The sequence below is a fragment of the Dromiciops gliroides genome, chromosome 2, assembly GCF_019393635.1.
Source record: "Dromiciops gliroides isolate mDroGli1 chromosome 2, mDroGli1.pri, whole genome shotgun sequence".
Classification (NCBI taxonomy): Eukaryota; Metazoa; Chordata; class Mammalia; order Microbiotheria; family Microbiotheriidae; genus Dromiciops; species Dromiciops gliroides.
In genome coordinates, this window is record NC_057862.1 from 40614049 (window position 1) to 40636892 (window position 22844).

A 22844-nucleotide genomic window follows, 5' to 3' on the forward strand; every position below is an offset into this window, starting at 1 on the left:
CATGAAGTTTGGGGTTTGGCTATCGTGTATTAATGACATTATTCAAACATGGTATGCATTAAGAGCAACATTATGCAGTATCTTTAATGTTTTATCTATATCTTTATCACACATGTTCCATAATTAAAGATTTCTTAAGTCTCTTTTCCTCACATTTATTTCAAATAATCTCAGATACCACAGGCGCTCTTGTTTAAAAGAAATCCAAATACACACTTCTGAAGTAACAAGAGAAATTAACCACACCCATCTCTCACGGCCAGTAAATCTGATTTCCTACTGCTAGCATTTTAAGTGCTTAATACACACTGACCTGATGCAGCAGACGTTTCAGCTTAAGCAACTGGGTTTTTACAGCAGTGCAGTCCTGGACCATGTGCCGAAGAGTCATTTCATCCAGCATCACAGTGTGTTCGGGTACATCTACCAACATCCGAGGGCCCTGGTAAAGACTGCTTCCCCTGTAGCTTTCAAAATGACCCAGAGAAGATTCCCTATAGGGAGATCCTCTGGAAAAAACAACAACAACAAACAAGACAATTTTTTCAGCATGAAAATGTGGGCTGAGACCAAATAATTTCTAGTTACTATAAGGCCCTTTAATTGCTGAACTCCTCTCTATCAACTTACTCAATTTTACTAAGCAATCACACTAGTACCAAAAGGGTCAAATTTTAAAAGAGTGTGACTGAGGCACAGATGATTGCAATGGTTTAAGAAAACGAATGCTAGAATAGAAGAGCTTTACCTAAGGTTTTCCTTTCATCAGAAAGTTCCCCCCATGCAAACACACCCACACGGTCCACTATAAATATTGGTCATGATAAATTTTGATGGAGAGACATTGCTTTGAGCTCCTCGAGCCTGTCTCCTGCTTATATCTCCATCTCACTTACTGTTCCAACCTTCTTGCATTTGGTTACATCCTACAAATAAAACATTTTTTCCTTTTCCCCAACTCTGTTTGTCTAATTCTTATCCAGCCTTCAAGTTTAAATGCAAATGTTATCTCCTCCATTAAAAAGCTTCTTCTGATTCCTGCCGAGCTAGGAGCAATCAATCACTCTTTCCTGTGGACATAGAACTTAATACTTTTCTACATGTTTACTTTATACATATGTTAAAGGAGTAATATTTCCATGGATATATCTTAGCTTCCCTACGAGATAGTAAATTTCATGACAACAGAGCCTGTATCTTGTTTTCTTCATTCTCCGAATGGATAAACACAAAGCTCTTTGCCTACAAAAAGTACCCAGTAAATTCTTGTTGAACAAATGGAGTTAATCTGTCCCAAACTGTAAAGAAGCTAATTAAATTGAGGGTTTACCAAAAACAAGCGGGAGGTCATTTTTGACCTTGGAGATTATCATTTTAGTATATTTAGTGGGCGTGAGTGAGTACCCAGATGATAGGAGATAAAGGAGAGACTAGGTGGTAAGAAAGTAAGGGCAGCAAGCAGAGACAATTCATTCTGCAATCTTGATAGTGTAAAAAACCAGGATGATAGGTTACAGGGGGCAATAGAAAGGGACAATCTGTATGTGTCTGAAGGCCAGAGAAAAGCAACACAAGAAGCTGTAGAGGGGGAGGTAAAATAGAGAAAACAAAGTTCCCAAAGAGGTGGGAGGAAACAAGCTAGAGGACAAAGGTGAAAGGATCAGCCTCTGAAAGGAAGGGGACCTTGCTGAAGGCATTTTCTGCTTCTATTTACAGAAATAAATGTTGGGGGAGAAGAGGTTCTGTAGACAAATTTTTATTTATATATTTTATAGTGATATGATAGTCCTTCTGATACTGAGCCAGTCTTGTAAGCTTGGTAGAAACCCCATTTGACTGTGAGGAATAATTTTCTTAATGCATCATTATTGAGTAATATTTTATTTCATATTTTTACACTACACCAAATTTTATAATTTCACTTTTTATTGTCACCTTTTATGGGTTAATATCAGAAATGTCTCCTACAAAGAATAAGAATAAAGACATTTTTCCTAGATACAATAAAGAGCCATGGGCCTTGGGCTATAAGCAAACATATTAACTGATAAATATACTCACCAAAAACAGAAACAAAGCAAGAATGCCCACACTCCCACCATTGTTGTTTGACATAGTATTAAAAATTCTAGCAATTGCAATGAGAAAGGGAAAAGATATTAGAAGTATTGGTACTGAAAATTTAGAAGTCAAATCACAGGCTACTAGTAATAAAGGGCAGGAAAAAATAATTTTTAAAACTCATTTAGGGGCGGCTAGGTGGTGCAGTGGATAAAGCACCGGCCCTGGATTCAGGAGTACCTGAGTTCAAATCTGGCCTCAAACACTTGACACTTACTAACTGTGTGACCCTGGGCAAGTCACTTAACCCCCATTGCCCTGCAAAAAACAAAACAAAAACAAACAAAACAAAAAAACTCATTTACAGGGGGTAGCTAGGTGGCACAGTGGATAGAGCACCAGCTCTGGATTCAGGAGGACCTGAGTTCAAATCCGGCCTCAGACACTTAACACTTACTAGCTGTGTGACTCTGGGCAAGTCACTTAACCCCAATTGCCTCACCAAAAAAAAAAAATTTAAAATAAAAAAAACAACTCTAGTAACAAGAAGAGAAGAGAGAGCAAAGAAATGGAATGATTACACCATTAAATGTATGTGAAATGTTCCTATAAGACAACTATTTATAAAACAAAGACGCATTATTTAACAAACATTTTGGGGAAAGCTGATTGTCAATTTGGTAGGAAAAAAAATTGGACCACACCTCTTACACCAGAGGTGTCAAATTCAGCCTGGGGTAAAAGTGGCCATGCCTGAAGTATGACCTGAACCAGATTTAAAATGTAATTGGGAGGGGCAGCTGGGTGGCGCAGTGGATAGAGCACCGGGCCTGGAGTCAGGAGGACCTGAGTTCAAATCTGGCCTCAGACACTTAACACACACTTACTAGCTGTGAGACACTGGGCAAGTCACTTAACCCCAATTGCCTCACAAAAAAAAAAAATGTAATTGGGAAATGCTTAACAAACTAAATAAAAATACAACATAGATAATGTTAATTTGTGATTTTCTACATCAAAAACGAAGCCTGGTCGGAGCTATTTTCTATTTGAGTTTGATGCTACTGCCTTATATTAAATATACCTCAGTAGATTTCATGTGGAGAGAAAACTTTTTAAAAATTGTAGAAAAAATGGAATGGTATGGTATATTTATCTAAGTCAGAGGGGAAACTAATATTTTATTTTTATAAATATATTTTTATAAATTTTATAAATTTTAATAAATCTTATAATTTTATTTTTATAAAATTTTTAAATACATATAATTTTATGGATTTATTGTTTATTTCTATTTTATAAATGGAAGGCATTGAAGACAGAACATGCATTTTATTACATTAAAAACTTTCTGTACAATGAAAATATAATTAAAAGGAAATGGAAAAATATGGCAAATATGACATAAAAATGATATCTAAAATGTATTTGGAAAAAGTGACAGTGATGACTCCGAGTCCACAATGGATAAGTCAAAAGATACGAACAATTAGAATAAACATGAATGAATGATAATCAGTTGAAAACATGTTCAACTTCATTAATGAAAGGGACGAAAATTAAGACAACTCTAAAGTAATACCTTACATTCGCCAAATTGGTAAAAAATATATATATATTAAAATCAATGAATTTTCAATGTTAAAAAGGTTATGAAAGAATGGGTCCACTCATTCATGGCTGATGGAATTTCAAACATTGAATTTTTTTGTAGCATATAATAAACATTAAAAAAATAGTCACATAATTTGATAATGGCTTCATTATTAGGAATATCCCTAGGAAGTATTGTTTTAAAAAAAAAACTATTCAAAGGCTTTCGTGACATAAAAATGTCATTGCAAAAGGCTGAAAGCAAGGTTATATGGAAGAAGCAAAGAAGTAATCATTTTAAAAATTGGGGGAATGGGGGGGTGGCTAGGTGGCGCAGTGGATAAAGCACCGGTCCCGGATTCAGGAGTACCTGAGTTCAAATCTGGCCTCAGACATTTGACATTAGCTGTGTGACCCTGGGTAAGTCACTTAACCCCCACTGCCCCGCAACCCCCCCCCCAAAAAAAAACAAAAACAAAAATTGGGGGAATGGAATAGTGGAATAGTGAAAATGCAGTTAAGACTAACACATCTGAGAAACAAATGTGAAATTATGCAGAATAAAGGAAGCAGAATCAGAAGAATGGAGGACAGGAAAATTACAACCACATATGGAAAACTGTACAAGAATGAATGGGTATAGAATCCTGAGGGGGGCTTAAAGAACTTAAAGACTCATATTATTTCATTCATTGACATTGATTTAAATGTAAAATTTCCCAGTTATCGAAGTTGTTTCTAATAATGTTTTCTGTAAAGGCAATATTCTCAGACTGGAAGGGGAAAAGGAAATGCAGCCAATTTGTGTAATCACACCTGATGGTCTTGATTTGCCCAATAAAATAGGAAGTCATCTCCTGCATGAACTGGGGTGGGGGACAGGGCCAGAGACTGAAATTGGGGGTAAAAAGCTAGAGACTTGAAAAAAGCTGAAGAGACATGGAATAGTCAGTCAATATAAATATAAATCTATAAATCTATTCATAGAAATATAGCTACAACTTCGAGCTGGATAGGTCCTTAAATATTAACAAACAAGCCCCCCCCCCCTTTACAGAGAAAGAAGTTAGGAGCAGTGAAGTGACTTGCCCACAATTCCACAAAAGTGGGTTCAAACTGAGGTCCTTTGACTCAAGTCCAATTCTTTTCATTTAATAATTAAATAATTAAGACGTGGCCCCTCTGCTTATAATTTTCTGGGGAGACATAATGCATGCACGGTTGGTTAGATTTTCTGACAGGAGTTGATTTCACAAGTCTAGGTAGGGAATTCCTGGGTGGGGAAACTCCCTCTAGGACTGCACAAGAGCACCTGCTCCACTTCTCAGAGACAGCTGCCTCGAGGCACTGGGGGGGGTTTGCCCAGGCTCACAAAGCCAGCAGGTGTCAGAGGCCAAATTTGAGCCAAAGTTTGGGTGACACAGAAGCTAGCTCTCCTGTCCATAAAAGCAGCAACTCTTCGAACCTCCCGTCTTTCCCCAGGATAAACTGAGCACCTGAAGTCTCAGCCCCAGGCTGAGTTACAAGCAGGGCTTTGCTCTGACACACCTGCATCCAATCCAGGTGGTGCTCACACCAGTGAGCAGATGACTGGGGTTAGGAGGACCATCAGGAGAGTTAAAGAGGTTAGGGAATTGTGAAATCAAGGGATAGGACACATGGATAGCTTTAAAGTTAGTAAAATTATTTTTTAAACCACATTTCTGATATGGGGTATATGCAGAGGAATTTTTTTACTGGGTTAACAGTATAACACAACTGCTACAAAAGCTAACCCAATCTTAGACTACATTAACAATGTTCTCAACCGTGATCAGATTATACCTGGGGCATTCTCTCCAGTGCTGGGTGCCACACTTTAAGAACTATCACAGGGGCAGTTAGGTGGTGCAGTGGATAAAGCACCAGCCCTGGATTCAGGAAGACCTGAATTCAAATCCGACCACAGACACCTAACACTTACTAGCTGTGTGATCCTGGGCAAGTCACTTAACCTTCACTGCCCCACAAAAACAAACAAAAAACCAAAAGAACCCATCACTAAACGGTATCCAAAACAGGGTCAACCAGATGCTGAAGGTCTGGAAATGAAGTCATTTGGGGGGGGGGGGACAATGGAAGAATGAACTCTGTCCAATAGTGGAAGGAACTGCCTTGAGAGTACTTCAAAATACTATATAGACATACACTGTTATTTAGTTCTCTGCCACTGAATGTATTCAAGCAGAGACTGTCTGGTCATCTGGGAAGAAGGCTGTGGAAGTGATTCCTGAGCTTTGCAGGAGGCTGGGCAAGGTTCCACAGAGATAACTGTATTCCCTCCATCTGAAGAAGGTACACACATACTCAAATGACAACCACCTCCTTTGCTAAATTGTCACAAGAAGCCAATAAATACATGCCTACGTATCACAGAGAACTGAACTTTCAGGCACAGAAAATGTGTTCCTTTAACTAAAGAACATCTAAAGTATCTCCAATGTGTCCTACTGTGTGCTGTGCCTGAGGTGGCTCTCTCTCTTTTCTTTAAAACTGGAGCTCAGTATAAGTAGCACCTGGAAAGGAATTTCTTCTAGAGACCTAAGCAGTTGCCTGGGGGCAGTCAGAGAGCATTACCCAGGGTCACAAAGCCAGCATATTTCTGAGGCAAGACTTGAGCCCAGGTCTTGCTGAAACTGACTGCAAGGCCAGCTCTCTGCTCGCTATGCTATGCGTTCCTTTAGTCTAGGCAATATTCTAAAGCCCCCTCCCCACTCCTGCAACTGTAATTCTATGACAAACCTGTGGAACTCAGTTGTTATGTACACCACAGAAATGTCCTATAACCTAGCCTTACTAATTCCACAGACATTTACAATTTTTAAACAAGACATATCAAAAGGAGTCCTATCTTATAAATAAAAAAGAGAAAGGTGATTTGAATGACTTTAAAGTCAAAGTGTTTAGCTATCATGATGAGAACAGATGAGAACAGATTCTACCCATCAAGAGAGAAACAGCTTTCTCCATGACATAATATCACCTTTCACTTCATACAGTCCATAAAGAGTTCATTATAGCTCTCCATTGAAAAATTCCAACTCAGTAAGAAACAAAATGGACTGTAACAATCACTTCCTAATACTGTCATGAAGTATTCAAGGGACAACCAGCTTCAGACACTTACTAGCTGTGTGAACCTGGGCTTGTCACTTAACCTCCTTTTACCTCACTTTCCTTACCTATAAAATGCAAATGATAATAGCATCTACCTCCCAGGGTTATTGTGAGGATTAAATGAGATGTTCCTTGTAAAGCACTTATCACAGTTACTGGCACATACTAAGTGCTATTTAAATGTCTATTATTATTATTATTATTATTATTATTATCAGCAGCCAATTAGTTGGCTGCAGGGATATTAATTTTTCTTTTTGGCCACAGCAACTCTACTATGTTTTAAGGGGTTATAATCAGTACCTAGGCCAGACAAAATCACAGCCACATGAGTTTCTCTTTTAAGCAAGAAGAATCATAAACATTAAGAAATAAAATATTAAATCAATATAGAACCAGTTTTAGGTCATTCCTAAAGTCTACATTTTAGCCATGGATAAAATCTGTGATGAAGCTAATGAAAAGGGGCTTTAAGCCACAAGGACTAACAGAGGGAAGTGATGACAAAATATCCTTGCTCCTAGTTTTCTATCCACAACCACTGCTGCTTTGACAATAGAATGTTTTGTGTGCCTCAGAAAACCTGGCACACAAGTCTGGGGAATAAAAAGTCATTGTGCAGAATTTCTCTGTGTATACTAACTAGGAAGCAAGCTAGCAACAGGCTTCTACCTGCTCAGGTCTGTTTTCCCATGCTGATGATAGCTGTCACTGTGGCTCAGGCGGTAGTGTTCCTGGCCACTCCATCTCTGGGGTGGCCTTTTCCAAAAGCCTTCCTGATGCTGTCGAACATTTCTGTCTGATCCATCAAAGCGGTTCATATTCTCACACTCCACTAGACAAGAGTCAAAAATAATATTGGTTATTCACATTTATACACACTACATAAAGTAATAAGTCTTACAGCTTGTTGATCACATGCTACTTAAAAATCGACAGAAAAGTTCTTGGAAAAATGTCAAGACTTTCTATTGAGTTATTTTGAGATAACTTACATTTTTCAAAGCAGGCACATTGAGGGGAAAATCAGTGACAATAATACAAGTTTCGGTGAAGACAAAACTCGTGCTCTACAATTGTTTAAGTAACACCGACTGATTTCTAGAAGACTTTAAAACAAAATTTATTATTCTTATAATTAATGTTCTACACGTTAAATCCCAGCAATAATTTCCCCCAAAATTGCTGTCATCATGGCTAGCCCTTCTGATTTCAGAGTAAAAAATGAAGAGAAAGAAAAGAAAAATGTCAGGTGTCCCTACCAAAGGGAAGCAAAGAACCACTGTTGCCTAAAAATGAGACAGATGTAGGCTCACCTTTATCTCTGGACAAATCCCCAAATTAAAAACAAAACAAAGCAAAACAAAACAAAAAAATAAGCTCGCATTTTGAGAAAGTAAACTGCTTCCCTGTACCTCTGTTAACTTCCTAGTGCAAACTGTTTGGCAAGTCTAAAAAGCCACTGGAGACAAAGCCAGCACTTAGCTCCAGCAGCAGCGCTCACTCCCTGGAATCCCAGCCCCACAAACGTCTACCAGGCTCGACACAATCGTCCAAGTTTCTCTTTCACTTACCCCCAAATTTTTTCCTCACATATTTGGCCACTCAGTGAAAAAGTTGCTTTGTCCCAGGGCAACATTGTGCTGCTGTGCTGCCTACTCAGCCATAGTAGCATGGCCGAGCTTGATAAACAGGCCTTCCTTCCTGCTTAGCTCCCAGCCTGCACACATTGGGAAAGGAGCCCAGTTTACCCTGTGACTCCAAACTACCATCTTCGCCCAGGGCTTACATAGCTGTTGAGCGAGGAAGGCTTCTAAAAATACTGCTAAGCACGGTCCCAGCCACGCAGATCCAGAAAGGCTTCTCCACTTCCGGGAGGGGAGTGATTGCAGTGGCTTCACCTACATGCCAAAACTTCTAACAAAAAGGTTTCAGGGTCAGTGTGATTTGGGGATCAACTATTTCTTAAATGGGCTGGAACAATAGCTTCTAGAACTGAAGGGCAGTTAAATGACGACACCATGGTAAACAAAAAGGAAGATCTTGCCCCCTAATGGAAGTATTTCATAGTAATTGTAAAAATGATAAAGTGCAAACACTCAGCTCACTGACCCAAATGTTCTAAATATATAAAAATGTAATGATATGTATTGAAGTAGATTAATCTTTTAAATAAATACAAAATGGTAGTGAAGGACATTAAAAATATATAACTTTTAGGTTAGCTTTTGGAGGTTAAAAAAAAACAAACTTAAATTAGAAACACTTACACAATGGATTTTCCTGCAAAGTTACTCACATAAACTACATTGAACTACACAGTAAAAACTCATTAGTTAGACTCTCCTAATTTGGAATTTGAGATTATTTGAGGTAAGTGTTAACCTCTGTAAAAATTCTGTGAAAAAATAAATAAAATAAAGGAGGAGCAGCTGTTAGGATGCAGTACAAAGGACTTCTAGTATTTGGCTCTTGGATCCAAGTGTGTGACCTTAAGCAACTCATTTGCCCTCTGTAAGCTTCAGTCTCTAAAATGAGGGAGTTTTTTTTAAAGTCTCTTCCACCTCTAATATTCTACGACAGTGAGCAAGTTAATAGTAAAAACACAACCACAAGGAAATTGAACCTCACTCAGAGAACAATTTTTTAAATCACTCAAGTATGAGGGATGGCAAAAGTGTAGGGCACCACAAAGTAGAGAATAAATAAGAATAAAAAATAATCATAAGAACTATGTAGTAGCTTTTTATTTAATTTTTTTTCAATTAACAAAAACTTTTCTCTTCCTTTATCCCCATTGGAAAAGAAAAAAGGAAAAACCCTTGTAACAAATAAACAGTCAAGTAAAACAGATTCCTGCATGGGCAATGCCCCCCCCCGGGGGGGGGCAAAATAAATAAATAAATAAATAAATAAATAAAATTTCTATATCTATCTTATTCTTTACCCTGAGGGGAAATCAGTCCTCCGTAACTGTGGACAGTCATTGTATTGCTCAGAGGTCCTAAGTCTTTCAAAATTGTTTGTCTTTACAATGTTGTTGTTACAATATATGTTGTTCTCTTAGTTCTACTCACTTCACTCTGCATTAATTCATAGACATCTTCCCAAGTTTCCCCCAAACTGTCCCTCTCATCATCTCTCATACTGTAACAGTATTCCAATATATTCATGTGCCATAATTTGTTCAACTGTTCCCTAATAATAGATGAGCACTCCTTTAGTTCCTAGTTCTTTGTAGGTTATATACAGTTTGGTAATCTGTTGGCCCTAGCTCTAAATTGCTTTCCAGAATGACTGGACAAAGTGACAGCTTCACCAATGATGCATAAATACAACTTTTTCCCTGAAGCCCTTCCAACTTTCATCATATTCCCTTTTTGTCAACTTTGCCAGTCTGATTGTTGTGAAAAGAACCTCAGGGTTGTTTTCATTTGGATTTCTCTAATTATTTTGTTTGGTTTTTTTAGTGAGGCAATTGGGGTTAAGTGACTTGCCCAGGGTCACACAGCTTGTCTGAGGCCGGATTTGAACTCAGGTCCTCCTAAATCCAGGGCTGGTGCTTTATCCACTGCACCACCTAGCTGCCCTGATTTCTCTAATTATTAGTTGGCGATTTGGAGTATTCTTTTCACATGGCTCTTGATATCCACTCTTCCTCTTTGACCTCTACTCCTGGAGCTAAGGAGAGGGCAAGGGCATGCTTCTATACTGCTTTCTTCAGACCATTTCAACAACAATAATAATGAAAGCAGCTTACATTTATATAGTACCTCTTATGTGCCAGACACTGTGCTAAGTGCTTTACAATTATTATCTCATTTGATGATCACAATAACTCTGGGAGATAGGTGCTATTATTATAACATTTTATAGAGGAAGATATTGAGGCAGTTCAATGACTTGCCCAGAGTCACAGAGCTAGTAAGGCTTTGAAGCTAGATTTGAACTCAGATCTTCTGACTCTAGGCTGGTGCTCTTCTACTGTACCACCTCTCACTTTCTACTTCCATTTTTTTGTTGTTGGTGAGATTCATTCTTTACATGCTAAATTCTCCTTGTTTTTATTGCTATAAACACATTAGTTATTCTCAACTTTGTTTAGTACCTGTCTTCAGTGTTCCTCTCTTTACCCTTCCCTGGCAATTAGGTGGTATGATGAACATATAACCTGGCACATAATAGATACTTAATAAATGCTTGTTTCCTTCCTTCCTTGTTTCCTCTGCCACCATTCTCAGAGACAATTCAACATTCATGCTGATGATCTAAACAACTTGTTCTCTGAACTCTTCAGCCCCAATGGCCAAACGCCACTTCATCTACACACCAGCCTGCTCAACAACTGTTGGATCATACTCCCTTCTCTCTCTCAAAACCCCTTTTACCTTTCCTATACCCTCTCATTTACAATAAAAGCATTTATTCACTTCTCAAAGCCTTTCTTAAGGCATACAACCTCACATTATTCTTAGGCTCTCAAGCCACGTCCCACAATATGATTTTGTGTGCAATGATGCCCATATGTGACCTCATGGTTTACCCAGAATCCCTCTAATATGCCTGTGATCTTCCTTCAGTTTCTAAGAACCTGCCACTTTGATCTTCACCCCTTTCTCTCTGAACTTTTAGCCTCTGGTTGATCACTGGCTTCTGCCATTCCTTCCCATTAGCATTCTCAAATTCTCCTTTTCAGAGTCTGAAGCCTAGGGAAAAACTTATTTGACTTTTCTGTCTCACAGTCCACTCCACCCCATGCACTCTAGTTTCTAACCCCACCTCTTCACTGAAACGGCTTTCTCTAAAATTATCAAAGATTTCTTAATTACTAAATCCACTGGCTTTTTCTACATTCTCATTCTTCTTTAGCTCTCCACATCATGTGTTACTATTGACCACCCCTTACGTCTCTATCCTCCTCTTGCCTTTTTGGGCAATGACCCAGAACATCTCCTAACTGACATCTCCTTTTCAGGATCATGATCCCTAGGTCACCTCCCTATATAGATCTAATTCAGGTTTCTGGTGTAGGCCTTGTTTACTCTACATCCTTTCTTGGTGATCTCATCAGCTTTTATGGTCCATCCAGACAACTCCCAAATACATATATCTAGCCCTCCTCTCTCCCTCAGTGTAGCTCCTACAGAACTCACTGTCTCTCTCCCTAAATCACTTCTTCCCCTCCGAGTCACCCTTCTTCTTCTCCAGGCTCCCTATTCCTTTTAGTCAAACAGATTTGCACTTAAAGAGTAATTTGCCATTCTCCATTCTTCCTCATCAACCCTATTCTACAGAATTCTACAAAAGCTTGCTAGTTTTATCTCCATGGCATCTTTTTTATTACCTCTTCATCCACATAACCATGATGAGAGTTCAGGTTATTGCAAAAGCTTGCCAAACAGCCTCCATGCCACTAGTCTCTTCCCGGCACCTCCCACCCCCCGCCCTCCACAAAGCTGTCAAAGGCACAGGTATAGCCAAGTCAGGTCCCTGTTCAAGAAATATCAACTCCCTAATGACTATTTTTTTTTTTTGGTGAGGCAATTGGGGTTAAGTGACTAGCCCAGGGTCACACAGCTAGGAAGTATTAAGTGTCTGAGGCTGGATTTGAACTATTGACTCTTAAATAAAATAAAAAGTCTTCTAATTGGCATTTAAAGTCCTTTAAAATCTGACTCCAACTTCATTTTCTAGACTTATTTCAGTTGATTCAGTCTTTCAAACACTCCATGTTCCAGATGTGTAATTTAAGATTCTAAATGTGGATTCTAATCTGTTCCGCCAGTTTTGGGGGAAACTGACTAAAATCACTGATAAAACGAGTTTAGGTTTTTAAGGGTTTATTGAAAAATAGAAAGAAAAAGATTGAGAACAGAATTCCAACAGCCTGGCATTCCTAGCTTGCCTCAAATTTCCTGTGAAGTCCTCTGCCGCCACCACCACCAAGTCAGGAACTCAAAAAGTCCCAGAGCTCTCCGCGCAGGCTCCCTCTCCTCCTTCCTGTCTCCTCCCAGACCATAGGAGGCTCCTCAAGTTGATTGGCTGGTAGCCTTGATAGATAGCACCCATGAGCAAACGTCATTTCCTGACGCCAAGGAAAAGCCACAATGCCTCTGAGGCATTTTCCTCATGGTGGAGCTTTCCCACAGCAAGTCTCCAGTAGGTGGCATCATTCCAATCATTACAGTCCCCCCTTTTGTTCCTCAAGAAACAAAATGTTTCCTTGACGGAACAGTAAAAAGAATATAATAACTATTGCTAACTAACAATATGTGAACAACAATATAGAAAAGGAAGAGAAGAAAGTTTTGTCCAGAGGGGCGATTTTTTTTTTTGTCCTCATGAACCGATGCTTTGACATTAGTCTTGCAAAGGGAGGGCCTCTGCAGAGGGTACATGTTACAGATGATGTATATTATAACAGAAAGGAGATAGTAAAAACTAACAAAACAAAACAGTTCATATAGAGTCTCTGATTTCTCTTGTCTTCTTGAAGTGGTAAGATGTCATCAGGAAGAAGCTGGATTCTGGTCTGGAAAACTGGATTCTGGACTCTGGTCTGGAAAGCTGGATTCTCTTTAACTGATTGAATTGCTGGATTTTTACTAAACCTTAGCATAGCATTGTCAATGATCAAATTAATAAATTCCATTACATTCCCTCCTTTATATCCTTAGACTTCCAATAGAGGGTTGAGGTAGTTATGCAATCTGTAACACTTTTTACTACCATGTGTCTGGATCAAAGCCAAATTTAGTATGTGTTCATGACACCTGAAAATGTTATGGAAAGGTTATCATACCATATCTCATGGTTCCGAGACAGCCAGTGATTGTGCTATGGTGGAGCTTTCCCACAGCAAGTCTCCAGGAGGTGGCATCATTCCAATCATTACACAGAGAAACTGGCCCACTTGGTGTTCTCTAGCAAAACTGTGAGAACATGTGATTCCTATTGCATGCCTTTGCTCAAGGACTGTTCCCTTGGTCTAGAATACCGTGCTTCATCACCTCAAACTTTTAGAATCCCTACATTCCTTCAGAACAAAAGCAATGCTATTTTTGGAATATGCTACAGAACATCCAGAAAGAGAAAGGATATGAATGATGCCTTCCTAATAAAGATTAGGAAATTTAGAGAATACAGTAGTTATGTGTCATTCTGCTAAAAAGAAACAGGGCATCTCAAAAATTCTTGACTTCTTTTGCTGAAAACTGAACTGACACTTAAATTTAACTTGGACCAATTAGGAATAACTGGTTGATGATATGAAAATGATAAACCTTGGGAGAAGCCAAATAATAGTGAAGGAGGAGAATGTTAGGCCTATTTATCTATCTTTGACTCCAGTAAAGTATATTTCAAAAAATTCACCAACAAGATAAATATTATTCTACAGTTAGAAAGTCTAAGGAAGAAGTAAATAGCTTGTTAAGAAGATGGCCTCTCAGAACAGGATCTGGATTTTCAGAACCTAACTTAACACATAGGAATGAGAAGCTCTTGGCAAAGATGGTATCTTTGCAATAAGGGCTGTCAAAAAATGTATCTGCCTAGAAATTTGCAAGCCTCTAAAACTTTAAACTGGAAAGGAAGTGAGAGGGAGAAAACTGCCTACATATATCCACCAGCTCAAAAAGTATTTAATACCAACTCCAAGGATTTATCACTACATAAAATACCTTAAAAAGCAGCTATAATGTAGAAGGAAAAACAGGAGATGCTCAGACATTCACAACACAAAACAAAAAAGAATACAGCACTAAATACTATACAAAAACATGCTAAGGATGGATAACAAGCTGGGTTCCTAATGTAAGGAGGCAAATATGATTTCAGAAGCATTAGATTCCTTTTTTAAATTATTATTGTTAATAACCAGCATTCATATAGCACTTTTCAAATATATTTTTATCCTTACAATAACCCTAGGAGGTAGCTGCTATTATTATCCACATTTGACAGATGAGGAAATTGAGGCAGACAGAGGTGAAATGACTTGCCCAGGGTCACACAGTTATTAAGTATCTGAAGCCACATTTGAACTCTTCCTGAGTCAGTATTCCTGATTTGAGATACAGTGCTCTATCCACTTTGCCACCTAGCTGCTAATGAATTTTAAGAAAAATCACTGGAGTAAATCTAGAGGAAATTGATCAGGATATGGACATAACAAAGATCTTGAAGTCATATCATGTTGAAAGAATGAAAACATAGGAGAAGAAAATACATGGGAGGACTCATGAGGACAGAACATGTTAATTGTCTTCAAATGGGCTCCAATATCTAAGTGTGTAAGATAGTCAATATAATTTCAATAGACATAACTAATACCACTGGACAGAACACCAAAGGGAGCCAGGCTTCAGTTCAATATACAAGTGTACTTTCTAACAATAAGAGCTATCTCAACATGGAAATGGGTAGTCCTGTGAAATAGTGAGTCCACTGTTAATCATAATAGATACTCAAAAAGCTAGATTTGAGAGATGTTATAGAGGGAATTCCTAATTCTTAGAGCCTATGCACCATTGTAGCACTCTCACTGCCTTTAAGTGAGAAGTGGTATTTTGCTAAAGTAAACACATAATGAATCAACAATGCACAAGAATTTCAGAGGGAATACTTAAACTGAAGAGAGACCACAGATACTAAAATATGCAAGTGGCTTACATAAGTAATTCTTTTACTTGCTACGAAACTAAAAAGTCTTAATAAATTATAAAATTCAAAACTTAATATAAAGATCAAATCTGAACAGGGGTAACCATGGCTATTTGCCTAGCTTTTTCCTGTCTCAATTCTATAATTTGCATGTGTCATAAACCAAATGCCACTTCCAAGAAGCAAAATGACACAGTTCCCTTGATGCTTCCCATCAAGTCACATGATGGGAATGCTCACAGACACCTCTGCATCCTATAGTCGAGTCAAACTGGCTATCTGACATGCTTTAGTGTATGATCTTCTTCTGGTTTTCTGGGTAACATGGGCTGGATGGACCAATAGGGGCTGCTCCATAAAGAATGCTCAGCACCACCCTTCTTAGTTCTTGCAGAAGCTTTTGGACCAGCTTCTGGTCACATACAACCTGTCACTGAAGGGTTTAATGGGAAATGAAAAGTCCCCCAATGGGCCCTTGAAGCAGAGGAGATGATGATTCGGTGGCTATAAAAAAGGGATCAAGCTGATTCTGCCTCTTTCTTTCTTTCTTTCTTTCTTGTCATATGAAGGACTATTTGGGGATGTGTCTGAAGAGTCTGGGAGGATGGAGGCAACTGGCATGTCCCCCCTACCTTGACCTCCATGTAGCTACAAGCATGTGCCCACTAAAGCACGTGGTCTTGCCAAGGCAAGCCTGAGCTTGGGCTGCTTCTTTGTGTTTCTTTTGCTAAGGAGGTAACCCAGCAACAACCACAAACTGCATGTGTCCAGAATGTGACCATGTGAGTTTAAACAATCTAGAGCGGTCTGTGAGTGTAATGGCAGCAGGGTTTCGCCCAAGGAGCTTGGTTGCAGCAGGACACATGGAGAGTGATTGACTAGGGAAACGGCTGAGCATGAAGCTCAGAGAAGGCCAGCTTTGGATAAAGTGATGGTGTAGAGGCAAGGTAAAAGTTCAAATGCCTGATCAGTAACTCTATAAACTGCTTTAGGTACTACAGATTCTATCAACAATTATGTCTTTTTTTTTTTTTTTTAGTGAGGCAATTGGGGTTAAGTGACTTGCCCAGGGTCACACAGCTAGTAAATGTTATGTGTCTGAGGCCGGATTTGAACTCAGGTCCTCCTGAATCCAGGGACAGTGCTCTATCCACTGCTCCACCTAGCTGCCCCCAATTATGTCTTTTTAATTTTATTTTTGTTTTTAATTTTTCTCAATTACATGTAAAGATATTTTTTGAGTTCCAAATTTTTCTCCCACCCTCCCTTTCCTGCTCCCTCCCGAGGCCAGCAAGCAATTTGATATAGGTTATACATTACAATCATGTGAAACATATTTCCACATTAATTAGAACAAAAGAAAAAAAACCACCCAAGAAAGAATAAACGAGAACAACAACAAAAAAGCAACAACAAAAGTGAAATAGTATACTTTAGCCTGCATTCAGACTCCACAGTTCTTTTTCTGAATGTGGAAAGCATTTTCCACCAGAAGTCTTTTGGCATTGTCTTTGGATCCTTGTATTACCGAGAAGAGTTAAGTCTATCACAACTGATCATCAAAAAATTCAACAATTATAGCAACAGGTGTCCTACTGAATTCCTGTTCTATTAAGGCATAGTTGTGAGTTCTTTATGTAGGAATTACCTGTCCCAAAACGGATTCATATTATACTTTGAGAAGCTTTATTACCCACCCCACCACCCCACCCCCCAGGAGGAGAGAACCATAGTGAACCATGTAGTAGTGTTCCTCAAGGCACCAGAGTGAGGAACTTATTAACCAGCCTAACTGCCCTAATTAGAGACAGGCTCCTTCCTCATGCCTGAACCCAATGCAAACTGCATGCCTCAGTACAGAACACAGAGTGGCACAGTATTCCTGGCCCTGAGAGTCCAACTGAGTAGTCTCTCATTATAAAATGTGAGCTAGATCTGAGACTTGTATCCTGTCCACAATGTTCTATTTCTCTATATTTTCCTAGAACTTCAAACCAGCATGCTAAGTAGTGCAAAACATTTCTTCAAGTTAATACCCTATTCCTTTGAACTTCCCTCATATGTGATGGATGGTGATCCTCTCTTTGGCTTCCAATTCTCCATCCTATCTCTCGTTGGACAGCTACCACGGCCTCACCGTAGTTGATTTATATCTGAGCAGAAGACAAGCTCCTGACCTCTAACCTTTTTCTCAAATATGGTACTTACTCACTAGCTACCCAACCTCCTGGCAATTCATATGACCCAACCCTCCCCTCTGGCTGATCCAATTGGGCTTTATTTCCAGTGAGACCTCAATGAAGGACCAGCAGCTCCAAGTTCCTGCCCAGGCTCCATTTCTAAATGGTTCCAGAGGGAATAATACTATATATGTCCTTAGAATTCTACCCTCTTTCCCGTGAAGATACTTAGACTTAGAAAGATTCACTTTTCCACAGAACCGAAGAAAAATCTCTTCATGGACTGGCAAGGGGCAACATTCTCTGTAGTTTTAGTCTCAGTATCACTGTATCATTGACATATCAACACCATGGGTTACCATGGGTCAAAAATAGATTTCAATCGAAGGTAAGCATATTTGTATATAAAAAGGACTGAGCCACAGCTACTCACTGGACGCTAATGTGTGGGTAGAGGAAGGAAGAGAACAAACATTTAGTAAGTGCCTACTCTTCACAAATATTATGTCATTTGATCCTCACAACAAGTAGGTACTATTATGATGATCCCCATTTTACATTTAAGGAAATGAAGGCAGATAAAGGTTAAGTGATTTGCCCAGAGTCACACAGCTAGTAAGTGTCTGAGGCCTTATGTAAGCTCAAGTCTTTCTTTTTCCAGGCCCCATGCTCTATCCACTGTGCCATGCTGCTTCCTAATATAGAGAACAAACTTTCAGTGGCCCAAATACAATCCAAATTGTGTATGTAAAACAATGATTTTTTTTTTATCATTAAGGAAAATATTAGTGAATAGAGGGGTGACCATGGAACACGAAAAGCTGGATTCAAGTTCTGCCTTTGAAACATCCTTACAGGGGCAGCTAGGTGGTGCAGTGGATAAAACACCAGCCCTGGACTCAGGACCAGCCTCAGACACTTGATACTTACTAGCTGTGTGAACCTGGGCAAGTCATTTAACCCTCATTGCCTGGCCAAAAAGAAAAGAAAAGAAAAGGAACATCCTTACAGGTGTGATAATGGAAGTCCCTAAATCTCTTGTATTCAAGACAACTTTTCAAAACTATATAAACAGAGGCTGCATATCTGAATCCAGGGAAGAGAATTCCTTATCATCATGAAATCAAAACTCCAAGCAAAAAGAGGGGTGGGAGGTGGGTGGGAGGTCCTCAAAGTAACATTCTACTACAGTCAAGATGATAGCATAGTCATTTTAAAAATCTCAAAACAAAAGGCAAAAAGCATGTAGACATTTTATGGGTTGTAGAACGTTAATAAGGTTTCTAAGAGAGTGGTCCTCGAACAGTCCCTTGAATAGTATGAATTTTCCCCACTAACCATTTTCAAGAGGTGCATCCTCAGGCAGGTCCACATCAAGCATGAGATCATCATCTTCAAGGTCACATGAGTCAAGATTGTTCAGGATATCCTACAAACACAAATCAGAAGGAGTGAGGGAAACACCGTGCACTGTTCCAAAAGGATTTGGAAGAAATCAAATTTGTAAAACATCAACATAGAGCGACATTCTGGCTCAGGGCTAAAACACAGCTAGAAGCAATTTCACCAACATAAAGTACTTGGTTTGTAACATTTTCTTGCCAAATTTGATCTTTCCTTATTTTGACTCTAATATAATAATGGAATAAGAGAAACCATTACAAGATCCTGAGAGTGGTAGAAAGCAGGTGGTCACAATGAGAACTCGGGATCCAGAATCAGAAAAGACTCCCTTTAATTCAGTTAAACTCAATGTTTAAGTGTCTACAATGTGAAAGGCACCATGTAAGGTGAGAGAGATACAAAGACAAGAATGAAACAATCCCAACCCCCAGGAACATACCTTCTATTGCGGATATAACACATATACAAGTATAAACAACTTAAGAGTAGTTTCAAGAAGAAAACAATAACAAGGGAGACCAGAAAAAAAAAAAAAGCTGTGGGAGGCAGCACCTGAGTGTGCTTAGAAGGAAGCTGGAGATTTTAAGAGGCAGAGATAAAGAAAAAAAATTTTCAAGATCCCAGAAGTCTCTGGAGCACAAGGATTACTGCAGAGAACTGCAAATAGCTTGCATCTTCACCAATGATCGGCTAACAGCTGGGTTTTTTGCACAGACTACAGGTTGGTTTCCCTACTAGAAAAGAGCTTAAAGAATCAAAGGAATACCACTCTACTAACAATGTCATTAGGAAGGATGAGAGTATGTGAAATAACTGAAAAAGGAAAACAAATAGAAACTGAAACAGCAACGAAAATCTTAACCTGATAAAACAGGCAGGTGGCAAAATATGACTCAAAAAAGGAAGGGAAGAAGTGAAACTAAACTTTGTACCTATGTAATAAGCATGAAGTTCTTCATATAGAGGGGAGAGCTCTGACAAGAAAGCTTTTGGGGCTCCAGGAAGTGTTGATGAGAGTTTACAGAAGCCCCTCGGGAACTAGGAAATCCCCTAAAACACAAGTAGTGATGGCAAATGACCCCTGACATCGTGCTGCAATAAAGTGAAGGGCAAAAACAAACCTGAGATCAACTGTCTTTCAGAGGAAGACATTCAGGATGTGAGAAAGCCTACCCAAACTGCCCCAGCAGACAGCCAAGACCTAAGTCCCACTGATTCATTGGAAGACAAAGGGTATGCCAGAAGGCTTCTAGAAATAATTGCTAGGGATTATGAAATCCTTGGCAAGAAACCAAAGACAAGAAGAAAACTCCTGATGTTCTGAACTTTGCTGCCAACTGAAGGTAAGGGGCTTCAGGAGGAAAAGTCAGGAATGGGGTGTAAATGTCTAATTAAGATCTTAGTGCCTATGATGAGAATTGACATTTTTGGACCATTACTTAAACATATAGGAATTAAGGATTCTTTGCTAGGGATACAGGGGTCTCCTCCTACTGTAGGACCTTTTTAATCTCCCACTTCCTCATGCCCAACCACCGAGATATTTACTCTCTCTCTCTCTCCCCTCTCTCTTTTTCTGTGTTCGTTTTCTCTCTCTCTCTCTCTCTCTCTCTCTCTCTCTCTCTCTCTCTCTCTCTCTCTCTCTCTCTCTCTCTTTCTCTCTCCCCCCCCCCTGCCCTGCCCTCCCCACCCCTTTCCTCCTACTCGCTCTCCCTTTCCCTCCTGAAATTATTTCTATGAAGCAGCATGGGAGAGTGGGTAGAGCTAGCCTCAGAGTCAGGAACCTGGGTTCAAGTCCTGCCTATGACACACTAGCTCTATTAAACTTGGGAAAGTCACATATGGCAATGTGTTAAGGTCTGAGACAGCGCTCAGCCTTCAAGTTGCAGAGCAGGCACTGGTCTAGATTAATAGATGGAGGTTCTTTCCATTAACAACGAAATCACAAGTCTGGATAAAAAAAAATGTGTTTACACAGCTGTGTTATAATTCTCCAGAAGAATATAAGTTCCCTGTTTACACTGGTCTTTGTATATCACAGTTCTTAGCACAGTGCAAAAATGTTGGATGAAGTGAATTAACAAAAGGAAATAAAAATATATTTTCCTACAATCTAATAAGTGTGTTGGAGAGGAAAGGCAGGTGAGAGAAAAGGCGGAGTGACTTATTATGCACCAGTTACTACTCTGGGTCAGGCACTGAACTAAGGCTTTACAAATCCTCTAATTCATTTCATCCTGATAACAGCCCCGCAAGGTGGGTGTGATTATGACCCACTTTATAGTTGAGAAAACTGCAAATGGAAGGGAAGCATGGAGTAAATGAAATGCTGTTGATGACAAAGCTGACAGAACCACTCAATTAATATGACGTTTTTATTTTCTCTACCAAGGAGGATGATCTTGACTGGGAAAAGAGCAAAAATTGTTGGCAAGGAAATCAGCAAGTTCTACATAACTAAAAGATGGTAAGAGTATCTAGCTACCCTTAATGAGTAAGTCAACAGGCCAAAAGAATTAGCAGATGGGACTACTAAACCACAGATCACTGATATGATCTTTTATCTTGAAAGCATCTAAGCATCACCCTTTCAAAAAAAAAAAAAACACCATACACACACAACAGAACTTGTGACAGTTGTATCTCAGCTTCACAGCTTTACTGTAAAAAATTTAATGAGCTCCTTTCCCAATTCTAGTTATTTATTTCATGCTACTATTGTTTAAGAAAGTATTTGAAAGTAACATACTCTCTGAAATTCAATTCAATTCAATTCAATACATATTATTAAGCAACTACTACACACAACATGTAGATGTTGGTGATGCAAAAACAAAAAAGTCTGAATTCTGGAGATAGGAGCAGAGTATAACTTGTATACATTTTTTTGGGGGTGGGGCAATGAGGGTTAAGTGACTTGCCTAGGGTCACACAGCTAGTAAGTGTCAAGTGACTGAGGCCAGATTTGAACTCAGGTCCTCCTGAATTCAGGGCTAGTGCTCTATCCACTGTGTCACCTAGCTGCCCCCACACATTTCTTTAAAATATAAAGTAATTTGAGGGGAAGAACACTCTCTGATATGGTCAAACCTGTGCTTTAGGAAGATCAGTATGACAGGTGAATGGAAGATAGACTGAAGAGGTGAGAGACTTGAACCTGAGAGACCAACCAACTGGCTGCTACAATAGTCCAAGTGTGAGGTGATAAAGACCTGCATCAGAGAAGTGACAGTGTGCAAGGAGAAGAAAGGGTATATGCAAACAATGCTACCCAGTTAGAAACAACAGGATCTGATAACTGATTACGAATACACCTAGGTTGTAAGCATGAGTTACTAAGAAGATGGTGGTACTCTTGACAGAAGCAGGTAAGTTATGAAAAAGAGAGGATATGGGCAAAGGGAGGAAATAAAATGAGTTCAGTTTTAGAGAGCTGAGTTTGAGATGTATACGGGATATCCAGTTTTAGATATCTGAAAGAAAGCTGGAGATGTGAAGACTGAAAACTAGTGTATGTAACACTTTTATCAATCACTTGGCTAAAACCATGGATGATACAGTCATCCTTGACTCCTTACTATCTCTCACCTTCTAATATCCAATTGTTGCCAAGGCCTGTCAATTTCACCTTTGCAACAGTATCTCTTTAAATACACCCTCTCCTGTTCTCTGACACTGTCAAGCCCCTAGTACAGGTCCTCATCACTTCATACCTAGACTACTGGAACAGAGTCCTGGTGGGCCAGCCTGCCTTAAGTCTTTCCCCCACTTTAATCTATCACCCAT

The 22844-nt window shown here is 39.2% G+C and overlaps 1 protein-coding gene across 8 annotated transcripts in view; it reads right to left on the reverse strand.

Annotated features, from left to right (window-relative positions):
* Positions 1 to 22844, reverse strand: part of CCSER2 (coiled-coil serine rich protein 2) — a 127265-nt gene that overhangs the window by 51701 nt on the left and 52720 nt on the right. For 7 of the 8 annotated variants that reach the window (XM_043988175.1, XM_043988176.1, XM_043988173.1 and 4 more), the window contains exons 4-6: positions 18993 to 19083; positions 7483 to 7645; positions 314 to 509 (exon numbers count right to left, since the gene is read on the reverse strand). In XM_043988175.1, the coding sequence (XP_043844110.1) occupies positions 314 to 509; positions 7483 to 7645; positions 18993 to 19083 (450 nt within the window). Of the gene's footprint in view, positions 1 to 313; positions 510 to 7482; positions 7646 to 8384; positions 8578 to 18992; positions 19084 to 22844 lie in introns of those variants that run through there. The other variant, XM_043988181.1, reaches the window with a different exon arrangement.